Consider the following 11,865-nt stretch of genomic DNA (forward strand, 5'->3'; position numbering starts at 1 on the left):
ATCGAATATAAGGACGCACGCTTAATAATGCTTCCTGCAAACGCAATAAACCCACAAGCCAGATAGGCTTGCATATCCTTGGAGTCTTTTTTTTCATCCTGTCGGGTAAGTCTTGCTGAGTACAATTGAGTACTCAGGGTTTTATTCCCCCTGTTGCAGGTGACAGGTGGATGTTAGAGTTGACCCTTATGTGTGGATACCTCCTGTTGGACTTAGCGAGAATTCCTTTACGCTGCGATCGTAGTTTTTATTTATAACTTATAAATAAAAAGTTTTATAATATGTTGTCCTAGTTATTTAGCAATGCTTCATCATGTCATGTATAGAAATTTATTTCCGCTGTAATTCTGATAACATGTTTATATTTTGCTGTTGAATTAAATTGTTCATAACTTTGATAATATGATTATATTTTGCTGTTATAATAATGAATATTATACTCTGATGTGGTGTTAAAAGTGATGTAAGAAATTGTTAAGAATGATGTAAGCTTTATTCTCTCATTTGTGATCTTGATGGAAAAATGTGGATTTTCGGGTTCTCCCCTGGGGTGTGTCCGACAGAACCGAGTAATTTAGTGTTCTCCTTTGGGTGCTTAGTGTCTAATAAAAGACGAACACTCTTATGAGGCATTAGATTAGGTGATTCTGCCACAGATACTGGATCATTGATATCCAGAGAGCTTACATCTTCATCATTATCGGAGAAAGGCAAAGAAAATGAAAAGAGAAAGCTGCCGTTTCTTCTCCCTCAAAGTAATTTTGATTGAGGAGAAGGGCGAGCAAAGAAGAAACAGAAGAATTTAAAGAAAAAAAACGTCTCTAGCTAGCTAGCTTGGTTAAATTAATCCTCCGCATCATCGGTCTGACGCCCCTTTCTGTCTACCGTACTGTTCTCACTCCGCAATTTGACAGGCAAGCCATGCTTGGGCACAGGGAATGGGCTGTACTCGACCTCATCACTGGATCCAACAATCTCCCACCTGCAAATTAAGTAAAGCATGCACACGCCAATCAGTATCTCAGTGATGTATAAGATCATCAATAAACAACTCAAACTGTCGTTATATATAGCTGTGATCAGTGCTGATGATGACGATGCTCATATAGTGAAGACATTTTGAGGAGACCCACTGCACGGTTTATGGTATAGGAGTATATATGATCGATCGATGCAGGCATACATACAGATATACAGGAGGAGATTTGAAGCATGCATGGAGGAGAGGTGGGCGATGGGGTCGTCCTGGTCCACAAGGACAAGCGGAAGGAAATATATGGAGAATCTGGGAGGAGATGAACGCACCTGTAGGCGGTGACCAGGTGGTGGATGAGGACCAGCATCTCGAGCTTGCCCAGCTCGTTCCCGGGGCACGCGTGCACGCCGTTCCCGAATGGCAGGAACGTGTTCGGCCGCGGCGCCACCTGCATATGCAACGTCGTCGTTCCACAAACCACCACAGAAAAAAGGAGGCTCATCAGCAGCATATATATTTTCAGTTCCTTGCTGATACGCGAGCATCGACGTCAACTACAGCAACATATAAATTTACTGTACCTGGAATCTAGAAGGGTCGAACTTGTGTGGATCCTGGAAGTAGTCCGGGCTGTGATGGATGCTCCTGAAGAGCGGCATTACCTTCCACCCCTTGGGGATAAGGAACCCTAGAACACGCCAAGGAAATACAAGAGAAATCCGAGTCAGAATTAATCCCCCCTCTTGCTCGTTGCTACGTGCGGAAAAAAAGGAGTGCCAAGCAGCGCCTCTACGGTGACTACGTAGCCCCACGCCGACCGCAGGAGGCTAGCTGCAGCATGCGTGTGCGCACGTGCGTACCTTTGTACTCCACGTCGGCCACGGCCTCCCTGTACGTGAACGAGATGATGCTCGCCATCCTTAAGCTCTCCAAAATCACCTGAGCAGAATAACGGCGCCATCGTCAGTAACCACAAGATCGAAAACACGGAGGGAGCAAAAGGCCAGAGGTTTTATTTGCGTTTTCCAACATCACGTACGTACCCTATGCGTCAGCGGCATGCTCCTCGTGTGCGCCCACGCCAGCGGCAGCCTCCCGCCGTCGGTGGCCTCGCGGACCGCCGCCTGCTCCGCCCGGACGGCCTCCAGAAGCTTGGGGTGGTCGTGGAGGTACTTGACGATCCAGGTGAGCACGCTGGCCGTCGTGTCCTGCGCCGCGAACAGCACGCCGATGATGTTGTCGGCGACCTGCTCGTCGCTCAGGAGCGGCGCCGCGCCGTCGCCGCCGCCGCCCTGCTGGGACTGCATCAGGCAGCCCAGCAGGTCGGTGCCCGGCTCGCCGCGCTCCCGCCGCTCGCGCATCATGTCGCTCAGCACGCCGTGCAGCCGCCGCCGCGCCTATAGTGTCGAACGGTTTCACACGCATATGTGTCACGTATCAGGGTACTGCCAGAAGGTACTAGAGATCAGTTGGGGCTGTAAATGCCGTTGCGTGCTCACCTGCATCGCCTTGTAATAGAGCGACCCCGGTAGGCTGTTGGGGAAGGAGTTGTACCCCTTCTCCACGATGGAGTAATTCTTCCTCAGCTCCGCCTTGCGCCGCTCGTCCAGACGGTCACCGCCGAAGATCATCACGATGCCCACATCAAACGACAGCTGAAACGTAATTAATAAGAGAAGCAAAAACATTCTCAGCACCCGATCATTCGACATTACGGACATCATTGGCCATGCATGCTTCAAAGCCTAAGCTTAATTGCTTACCGTCTTCATGGCGTGGAACGTGCTTCTGACGTGGCCGTCCCAGGAAGCGAGAGTGGACCGCACGGCGGCCTCGACCTCAGGGACGAGCGCACGCAGCGCGTCGGGGCCGAGCGCGCCCTGGACGAGCTTGCGGAGGCGGAGGTGGTAGTCACCCTGGTGGAAGAAGAGAGCCGACGGCCCGATCATGCGCTCCTTGCTCCGAGGGTAGGTCGGCTTGAACAGGTGCGCCTGCGTCACCAGGACGAACCGCGCCGCCTCCGGGCTCGCCAGCATCACGCACGGGCACCCCAGGAGGTGGGTCTTGAAGATCTCGCCGTACCTCTTCTGTTTGGAGGCGAAGAAGATGTTGGGGTCCTGGGAGTAGAGCTGGAGGGTCTCACCAAGGTAAGGCCAGCCCATGGAGCCAGGAGGCAGCTTCAAGGAAGAAGAAGAAGAAGCCTTCTCATGGCCGCCGAAGCGGCGGCCTTTCCCCTTCTGCCAGCGTGCGTACTGAACGTAGGAGGCGATAGCTAGAAAAATGAGGGTGCAAACAAGGATGAAGAAGAAGGCCATCCAACTGATGTGCTGAGAAGCAGATCAGTTGCTGCGATTGCAGACTGTCCCGCTGCGAGTTTTGGTTTGAGCTTGTGCGTTCTGTGTGTGAGAGCCTGCTTTATATGTTGGTGGCTGGGAGGCGGAGAGATCGAGACTGTGTTGTGTGTTGTGAGGAGAGCGCGCGCGAGAGAGAGGGACAGAGAAGAAAAATCTTTGATGGACGGATCTTTCGAATGGTGGAGGTCGAGGCAACGCCTTGCGTGGTATTTATAGAAAGAGCGCTGCTGGCGAGTCTCAAGAGCATAGGTTAAGGCCATGTTTGGAATGCGGGATTTTTTTCCCATTTCTATGTTTTTTCTGTGAAATTGAACTGATTTCTGTGAAATTCCTGTGTGATTCCTGTAAAATTCATGCGTTCCAAACAGACCCTAAAGTCAAGACCTGCATGCGGCTGGGAGGATAAGTCCCTAGTCCGGCGCGCCTTAAGATGTGCTTGTCCGGCAGCACAAATTCTAAGCTAATATTGCCTCCGTTTCTAATAGTATGTTGTTTTAGTTTTGTCCAATGTCAAACATTTCTGTTTTTGATCAACAATTTGTAGAATTTTGTATACTTTACCATCATAGCAGGATTTGTGTTTTTAGGTTAACCAGAAATACTTCTGTAATATATAATTCATATGTTGTTAAACTACATGAGTTTATAGGAACCGATGTTAGAAAATAGCAATATTTAACTCAGGACAAAACTAGAATTACAACCTTTATGGAACGGAGGGAATATTTTGGAATCGGCCAGATCTTCCTCGTGTCCCCACATAGTCCTTGTGTTTCTAAACATTTTTGTTTTATAAATCACAGATGTGCTTTTATATTGACCACGAATATGAAAAAAATGTTGTTTTGACAAGTATCTGAAAATGATATGGGGTAGACATAAGAGGCGACCCTTGGCTATATTCTCCATTCCTCTTGCACCAACCCCATGGCTATTCTTCTTTGTCCTTCACCTCTTCCCTCTTCTTCTACTCATGCAGCACTCCTATCTCCGTAGAACTTAGATTGGGGCGATGGTATGGGAGGAGCTCGATCTCCCTGTATTTGTTGGAAAGTATACATATATAAAAGAAAAGAAATGTAAATTATTTTCATTTTGATAAATTAAAAAACGAAGCCATTGTTTTTTATCAAAGAGTATGCATGACTGGAACCTCATCAAAAATAAATCTCATGCCTCACTACCTTTATTTACTTGCTCATTAGTATTTTTGAGATATATATGGAAATCCACATTGATCACTTTTCTCTTTTATTTGCAAGAGGTGGGTAATCAAGGATTCACAAAATAAGAAATAGTTAATTGCTCCAAAGCTATCACTAGCTGCGCCTATGTTATTTATGTTGAACACCATAGACGTTGTTGAGATATATACCTACTACTAAATTACATTGGAAATTGATGTTATTAGATTGATATTCCAAGGTACTCACTTATTATTATAATTTTATTATATATTGAAACACTAGAAAAAACACCTAGCTTGTGTAACAAAAATAAGGGAGAGTACATAGCTAGTCATAAGAAACTTTGGAGCAATTGTTGATCAAAACTTATTATTTTTTATCTTATAAATGAAATACTATAGAATAATTGTTGATCAAGGTCTTGTCCTAACTAAAACAAAAATGCCTAGCTTGTAACAAAAAAAGGAGTGAGTACATAGCTAGTAATACAAAACTCTGAAGAAAATATCATTAGTTGCTATCCATAATGAAGATAAATTAGAGCTTATGCTAAAGGTACATGTCACGATGTAGTAACGTACCGTTGGACACTGAATTAGTGAATGTCTTATGCATTCAAATCATATTATTGTGCAAGCAATAAAAAGTTCACGCACCATACTTGGATAGTTGTGTTTCTTTTGTGCTCCGCAGTTAAAAATAAAAAACCATAGTTTGGAAAGTAGAAGGAAAAAATACACAAGACAATTAAGTTTCACACATACAAGGTACATGCTTAAACAATTTCTGTTCTCACGACACCATATATTTATTGGTACGCCTAGCGCCTGGACGTCCGGCGCCAGGCAACGTCTGAGCGCACCTCAGAAAACAACACCAGCGTATAGAAAACAACGCCAACAAGCGTGCGCCCCCACCCCCCGTGGCCCCCATCCCGCCACCGCGCTGCCATCTCAGGCCTGCTCCCACTGAAAGCCCCCCCCCCCCCCCCGTGCCCCCTTCCGCAAGGCCCATGCCGTGCTCGTTTCGCGCTGCACACAAGGCCTGCGCTGCCCGAGCGACAAGGAGGGAAGGGCGTGCGGCGCCTCCGATTCGGAAGGACACAGCCGTGGCGTTGTATGGATGCCCTGCTGGCTCCGGGAGAGACGATGCAGCAGAAGGTGAGAGGAGGAGAGATGTAGCACCCGATCTACTTTTAAAACATCCAAATACAACGGTTGCAACATACGTCTAAAGACAGTTGAAACACTTGAAACATGCTTCTAAAACACTTGAAAAAAAACTCCTGAAACACACTTGAAAACCATTGCAACCATATGCAACATCCAAATAAAACATATGCAACATATGTGTCAAACATATGCAACATCTAGATAACACAACTGCAACATGCGTCTGAAAAACACAGATGAAACATACCTCTAAAACATCTGAAACACTCGAAACATACTATTGCAACATGCTTCTGAAAACAATTGTAACATGTGCAACATCCTCCGATCTACTTTTGCAACATTCATATGATTCAACTGCAACATACCTCTGAAACGTCTAAAACAATTGAAAAATACAATTGCAACATAGGGGGTAGAGAGCCTGGTGCGGGGAGTGCGATGGCCGCCGGATTTGCGGACATTGGGAGCTCCTGGTGGGGAGGACGCCGATGTGGGGGGGAGTGGCGCCGCCGGGGTGGGGAAGGAGGACGTCGGGGTGGGTGAAGGAGCCGCTAGTGTGGGGGAAGGAGCCGTTGGGTGAGGGAGGAGGATGACGCGGTGGGGGAGGAGTACGTCGGGGTGGGTGAGGGCACCGCCACAGGCCAGGGTGGGAGCCGGTGGCACGCGCGACGGGAGGGGCGAGAGGCGCGCGAGCCACAGGCACACGAGCGAGCGGATGGCGAGCAACGGCTAGGGATGGGGTGCACGGCGCGGTGGAGCCTCGCGTCGCGAGCAAGCACGCATCGTGGGAGCGAGCGAGCGAGGTGGCGTGGGAATGAGCGGACAGTGCGACGAACGGATAAGGCCATGGAGAGATAAGTGGAGGAGGACGCGCGAGGGCCATAGCCAATCGTTATCTGCCGCGTCCGGAACGTCGGAGGTTTGAATCAGAGCATTATCGTATATTTACAGGTGAAAACCACATGTAATTTCCATATAATATCTTCACAAAAAACAGAAATTGACACATATGACGTTCTAACCAATGCAAAATACCAATCTTCTTCCCAATGCGCGCAAGCAAACAACAATCTGCACTTGTACACAGTGCTGATCGCAAGATCATGTGTTTTTTTAGGGTCACCTTGGGGTAAGGATCCCCACCTGAATTTGTATTGCTCATTCACTGCCTTGAGGCAGGAGGTGCTTACAAGTTAAAATGTGAGTACATCTTTGACTTAATTTGTATCGCAAGATCGTGTGTTCCGTGCACGAAGGATCCAACGGTGTCAGATTAGTATTTGACATGGTCGCCCCGGCGGCACCCCGGGGCCCTTGAGCCGACACGCTGTCAGGACTGGGCGGCGTTAAAGGAGGAAGGGGTCTGATAAGCGTCAGAGTACTGTGGCTCGTCTGGCAATAGAGGCGGGAAGCAAGAAGGCGCAAACTGAGTCTATGACAGTGGGGTGATCCTGTCAGTGAGTATTGGTGTAGTCGGTTATGCTTAGCTGGCGTCGGTTAAGGGTGTTGCGTGTTAGGCACGCGTCGAGTCGGTGCTTTATTTGGCTGGCAATATAAGCAGCCCTGTAATGAACCTGTGAAGGCTATCGAATATGAAACATCTCTAGACCTGAACCTTCCTCTGTTCCCAGAACCCCTGCTGTTCTTGCTGTTCCTATCCCAAATTCTCCCAATCTTCTCCGATTCCTCTCAATTATCTGACGATTCCTCACCGGATCGTCACACCCGCACGCGGCCTCGCGTATCTGCGCGAGATGATCGGGTCGGCCAGGTGGAGGCTCCCGAGAGTTCCAGCTGCGGACGGGGCCCCGCCGACCCCGGGCGAACCTGGTGTGTGGGTCGACGTCGACGTCGCCGTCGCGGCCAGGTCGGACTCGGACGGGCTAGCTTCGAGACGGTTCTCGGCAGCCGCGCCCACCCTTGCGCTTGCGCCTCTCGCACGGCCGGGAACTGCACGGTTGCCTCCCCGCGAGGTCCGTTGACGCCCCCGGCCGCCTCCTGTTCCAGGACGTGAACAGCTCGCGACTTGTGAGAAGCTATTTGCATGCAACTCGAGACAGTGATGTGCACGCAAAACGCAATGCCTTGCAAATTGACTAGGAACACCGTGCCGCGAGCGACCTGCAGGCTGCAGCCAATCGGCGCCTGCAGTGATAGTACTGGTTCCTACAGTACATGTGAATGCCATTGTTGAATGATACTCCATTATCGTTTTCACGGCGGCGAAACAAAAAAAAAATCCGTTCATTCAAGAACATACCAGTGGCTTCCGCTCCACAGTTGCAGAGCAGATTGACCTCGGTGAGAAGCCATGCATGGCTTCTCTGTGGCCGGGCCGCAACCGCAATGCTGACGAGGATGATGGCACTAGTACATCTGAAGGTGCGTACCACTTGCATGACTGTATACACAATAGCTCAGCAGGCCAGTGCGTATCTGTTTCTTCTCACTACGAACGTGTTCTGGAACTCTTGACGCAACTTGCATTGAGCTACAGCATATAGGGATCTAGATACTTATTATATCAAGCTCACGCAGACAGTAATGTATATTTCGTTTTTCCGCGGAATTAATTATAAGGGAACAGCTACTACATCTGTGGTGCATCTTGAAGCAGGGAACAGAAGGAACCACAAATCATGCACTGATCGGCGTGTGATCGACCTCGACGTGACCCGGCCTTTCAGGCCGTTGTCCCTTAGCTGGAAGCAGTGCCCCGCCCATGCAAGCAGCGCGCGTGCGCGCGCCATAGCCAACAGTAGCTCGGATGTTTGCACCTGCGCGGCTGCGCCGGCCACGGCCATCCTGGCTGGGCCAGCACAGCTAGCAGTGGTGTTCCACCAGTCGCTCCCGATCGACGTCGCTGTCGCGGAGATCCGCTCGGTCGGAGGCCGCGCTTGAGGTTGCTCTAGAACCGGCCGGCCGCCGTGGATACGTCTTGATCTCTCGGAATTTATTGCGTCCCGCGGGACGGCAGCGCCTCCTGGCCACACCTCAGCGGCGTAATCGCCATGGCAACGTACTGGGTGTCCCGCGCGGCTCGGCGTCAGCTTGGCCAGCCAGCCCCGCGCGCGGGCACATGAACGACCGCGACAACACCAGACGGCGTCACATCAGCCGGAGCACACGCCCTCATGAGTCATGTCACGCTGACGCGCGCCGGCCGGGATCGCCCCGATCGGTCGATCCGACATCTGCTGGGCCAGAGCGCTATCCGATCCGTTCCGCGGTGCAACTTGCTGACCGAAGCCGCGCCCGGCCGGAGGGGAGTGGCCACGGCCGCGCTACGGTCCACCGACCCAGCCGCGGGGGTCGCGTCAAGCTGCGCGCGCGACGGCAGCCAGGGCCCCATGTCGGCGCCTGGAGGATCGCCGGATGGGCCTCACCGTCGCCGTCCGCGTGTTCCCGCGGGCGCCGGCCGGCCGTCCCGGTCGCGGCGCGGGCCACATGTGCATGGCTGATGGCTCTTTATCGCTACGAAATAGCCCTTTTTTCACGCGCGCGCCTCGAGCTCGTCAGGTGATGACAGGCACTGCAACTGTGGAAGCTGCCAATTAATGGCGTGAACGTGATATGGTGACCGAACAGTTTCGTGATCGGGGATCAGCATCCGGCGGGCACCGACCTCTTTGCAAGTTGGTACGGATCAAACTGTGCATGACAGTCCCTCCCTCCGTCCACAAAAAAAAAAAATTATGTGATCTCAAATTAGCTCAACTTTAACTAAGCTTCTAGTAAATATTATTAGCATTTGTCTTTAAATAAATTTATTATAAAATTATATTATGTAACTAATCTAATGATACTTATTTTGTATTATAGATGATAGTATTTTTTTTATATAAATTTAGTCAAAGTTCAAACTGTTTGACTTTATGATGGAGGGAGTAGTATTTTGCTGCTGGTGAACGCTTGTATACAGTACATCTTTATTAACGACGCGTTGTCCGTCGTGCATTTGGGCAAAATTAAACATGAGCATGCATAAATGTAAGTTTCGGTAAATTTAGTGGCGCGATATTCACAGTCAAAGTAGACAAGTTGTTGAGTAGATCCCCGCTTACGAGGAGTGTGCGACAAATCTGCATTTGGGCAAAAGTTAAGCATCTATCCTGCTTCCTGCTAAACATGAATAAATAAAGGGGGCTGCTATTTCTCAGATGCCTGAAATTTAAGTTTTTTTCAGACAATGAACAATATCCATTAGATCTTAATCTAACCATCCAGGAAACTAGCACTATACATGTTCTTTCTCTTCCTCTATTGATCTCTCTTGGTCCTTGATTTCAGGCATCTGGATTATAGGAAACCTGATAAATATAAGTTTCAATAGATTTAGTGGCGTGATTCACGGGCCAAATTAGTTGAGTATAGATCCCCTTTATCACGAGTGCGAACTCAAAAGAGTCCATGTTGTTTCTCATGACACGTGCTAGAAATAAAATCTAAATTTTTGCATAATAATCCTAAACAAATATTCTCTAATTTGATATACTCTATAAGCATCATCGCCAATAATAGACATGAGATTGATTCTATTTTTTTAAAAAAAATACAAATATGTATTAACATGAATTAACAGCTTGAATATTTACATCTAAATCATCGTCCTTGCCATTACGAAAGATAACTTACAATTATCCCTTAAAAAAGCATATAAATCACCCATCTATGCTAGCATGAAAGATAAATTAAAATAACAAACTAAATTTATATCTAAATTACCAACATATGTTGTTATGAAAGATAATACAAAATAACCTTTAAGCTTGATCTAAATTACTCACATATGCCATTATGAAAAAATAAAATAAAAGAATTCCAACCACCGATAAAAATAAACTAAATTATTCCTCAATTTATGTATAATAAATAAATCTATATCTACCCAATATTAAACTACCAAATGTTTATGTAGTCCTAACTCTTTCAGTCCATAAGTGTTAGAGCAGAGTGGTCAGATATGGTATGAAGTCTCACCCAAGATGAATTAGAATATGTAGCACTTTCATGGTATGCCGTTCTTTCTCGTGCTCATACAAGTTTGTCTTAGGCATGGTGATTCTACGATGAATTGGAATGCATGCTCTTATAAGTTTGTCTTAGGCATGGTGATTCTACGATGAATTGGAATGCATGCAACGATTATTAGATAAATCTCTAAGCTTTTCGTGTCCGTACGAGTTAGAGCAACGTCCATCCATACACGGTACATAGTCCGTTTCGAAGATGAATTGGAATGCACTGACATGATCATTGAATAAATCTTTGAGCCTAGATGAGGTACATAGGCATAGGCTTACCGAGGGCATGTAGTTAGTACGTTCAAACCTGATCACACAAGGCTACAATGAAACGGTTCTCAATCGACACAGAAAAGGCACTATGCCGAGACTCCATTCTTGACACAATCCAAACAAAACCGCCCGGTACCAAATTATCATCCTTTCATATTCCGTAAAGATTGTAACCGAATAAAGTACCATTGCGAACGATGAACCCATCACTCGACTTCAAATAACTAAGCATGACTAAGCATTAATTAACTGAACTAACATGCACGTGCTACTGTGGTCACAAGGAAATATATCCGAATTTCAAGCCAAACATGCAACAATTGGTATTCAACCAATTCCTAGCAACTTAGTGCACAGCTAATAAGACTCAAAGATGTAACATTTGCATGTAACAAGGAACATGTTAGATGCTCTGGGCTTGCTTGTGTTAGCTGAGAAGTCAGGCTCCTAGGAAGTACGTCCAAGTGACCACACAATAAACTATACATACAATTTAAATACAGGGGTTTGTTTGCTAATAACCATAAATTATGCTATATATACATGTTTCTAAATTACACACTCCTGTTAAATTAATAGTAAGCATAATCATATACAACATCATGTAGACCAAGCAACATGCTTATATTAGGATAAATAATTATTTTAATAGTTGATCATATGGGAATAAGTATTCCTTCAATCGAACCAACAAACTATGAAAATTACACTAATAATTCACTTTAAATTATAACATACTCCATGAAAATAAATTTTGTAAGTTGTTGCATGAATAGACCTAGACCAACTCTAGTTTCAAGGATGATATATCAAATTTAGTAAACTCTAACAGAGGATTCAAGATTATTGACTATGCACTCAACTAAAGGTCTAACT

General features: G+C 47.1%; 1 protein-coding gene across 3 annotated transcripts; it reads right to left on the minus strand.

Annotated features, from left to right (window-relative positions):
- Positions 1 to 675: 675 nt before the first annotated feature.
- Positions 676 to 3,490, minus strand: LOC136551914 (abscisic acid 8'-hydroxylase 3-like). Of its 3 annotated transcripts, none has more exons than XM_066543445.1 (7): positions 2,740 to 3,490; positions 2,476 to 2,631; positions 2,020 to 2,373; positions 1,837 to 1,915; positions 1,558 to 1,664; positions 1,306 to 1,424; positions 676 to 982 (listed from the first exon to the last, which is right to left on the minus strand). In XM_066543445.1, the coding sequence occupies exons 1-7, from the start codon at positions 3,289 to 3,291 to the stop codon at positions 844 to 846; spliced, it is 1,506 nt and encodes a 501-aa protein (XP_066399542.1). In that variant the 5' UTR covers positions 3,292 to 3,490; the 3' UTR covers positions 676 to 843. The 3 variants fall into 3 exon arrangements, with proteins under 3 accessions (XP_066399542.1, XP_066399541.1, XP_066399540.1); XM_066543444.1 differs by having other exon boundaries at positions 827 to 982; positions 1,188 to 1,424; XM_066543443.1 differs by lacking the exon at positions 676 to 982 and having other exon boundaries at positions 989 to 1,424.
- Positions 3,491 to 11,865: the final 8,375 nt, after the last annotated feature.

This window comes from Miscanthus floridulus, chromosome 4 (genome assembly GCF_019320115.1).
Source record: "Miscanthus floridulus cultivar M001 chromosome 4, ASM1932011v1, whole genome shotgun sequence".
Classification (NCBI taxonomy): Eukaryota; Viridiplantae; Streptophyta; class Magnoliopsida; order Poales; family Poaceae; genus Miscanthus; species Miscanthus floridulus.

Bases quoted from the DNA above. Each gene is read 5' to 3' on its own strand.
- LOC136551914 (XM_066543443.1), bottom strand. From the start codon at position 3,291: ATGGCCTTCTTCTTCATCCTTGTTTGCACCCTCATTTTTCTAGCTATC. The intron at 2,632-2,739 runs GTAAGCAATTAA...ATTACGTTTCAG, and splicing joins CGTTCCACGCCATGAAGACG to CTGTCGTTTGATGTGGGCAT. The intron at 1,425-1,557 runs GTACAGTAAATT...TTGCATATGCAG, and splicing joins TCGACCCTTCTAGATTCCAG to GTGGCGCCGCGGCCGAACAC.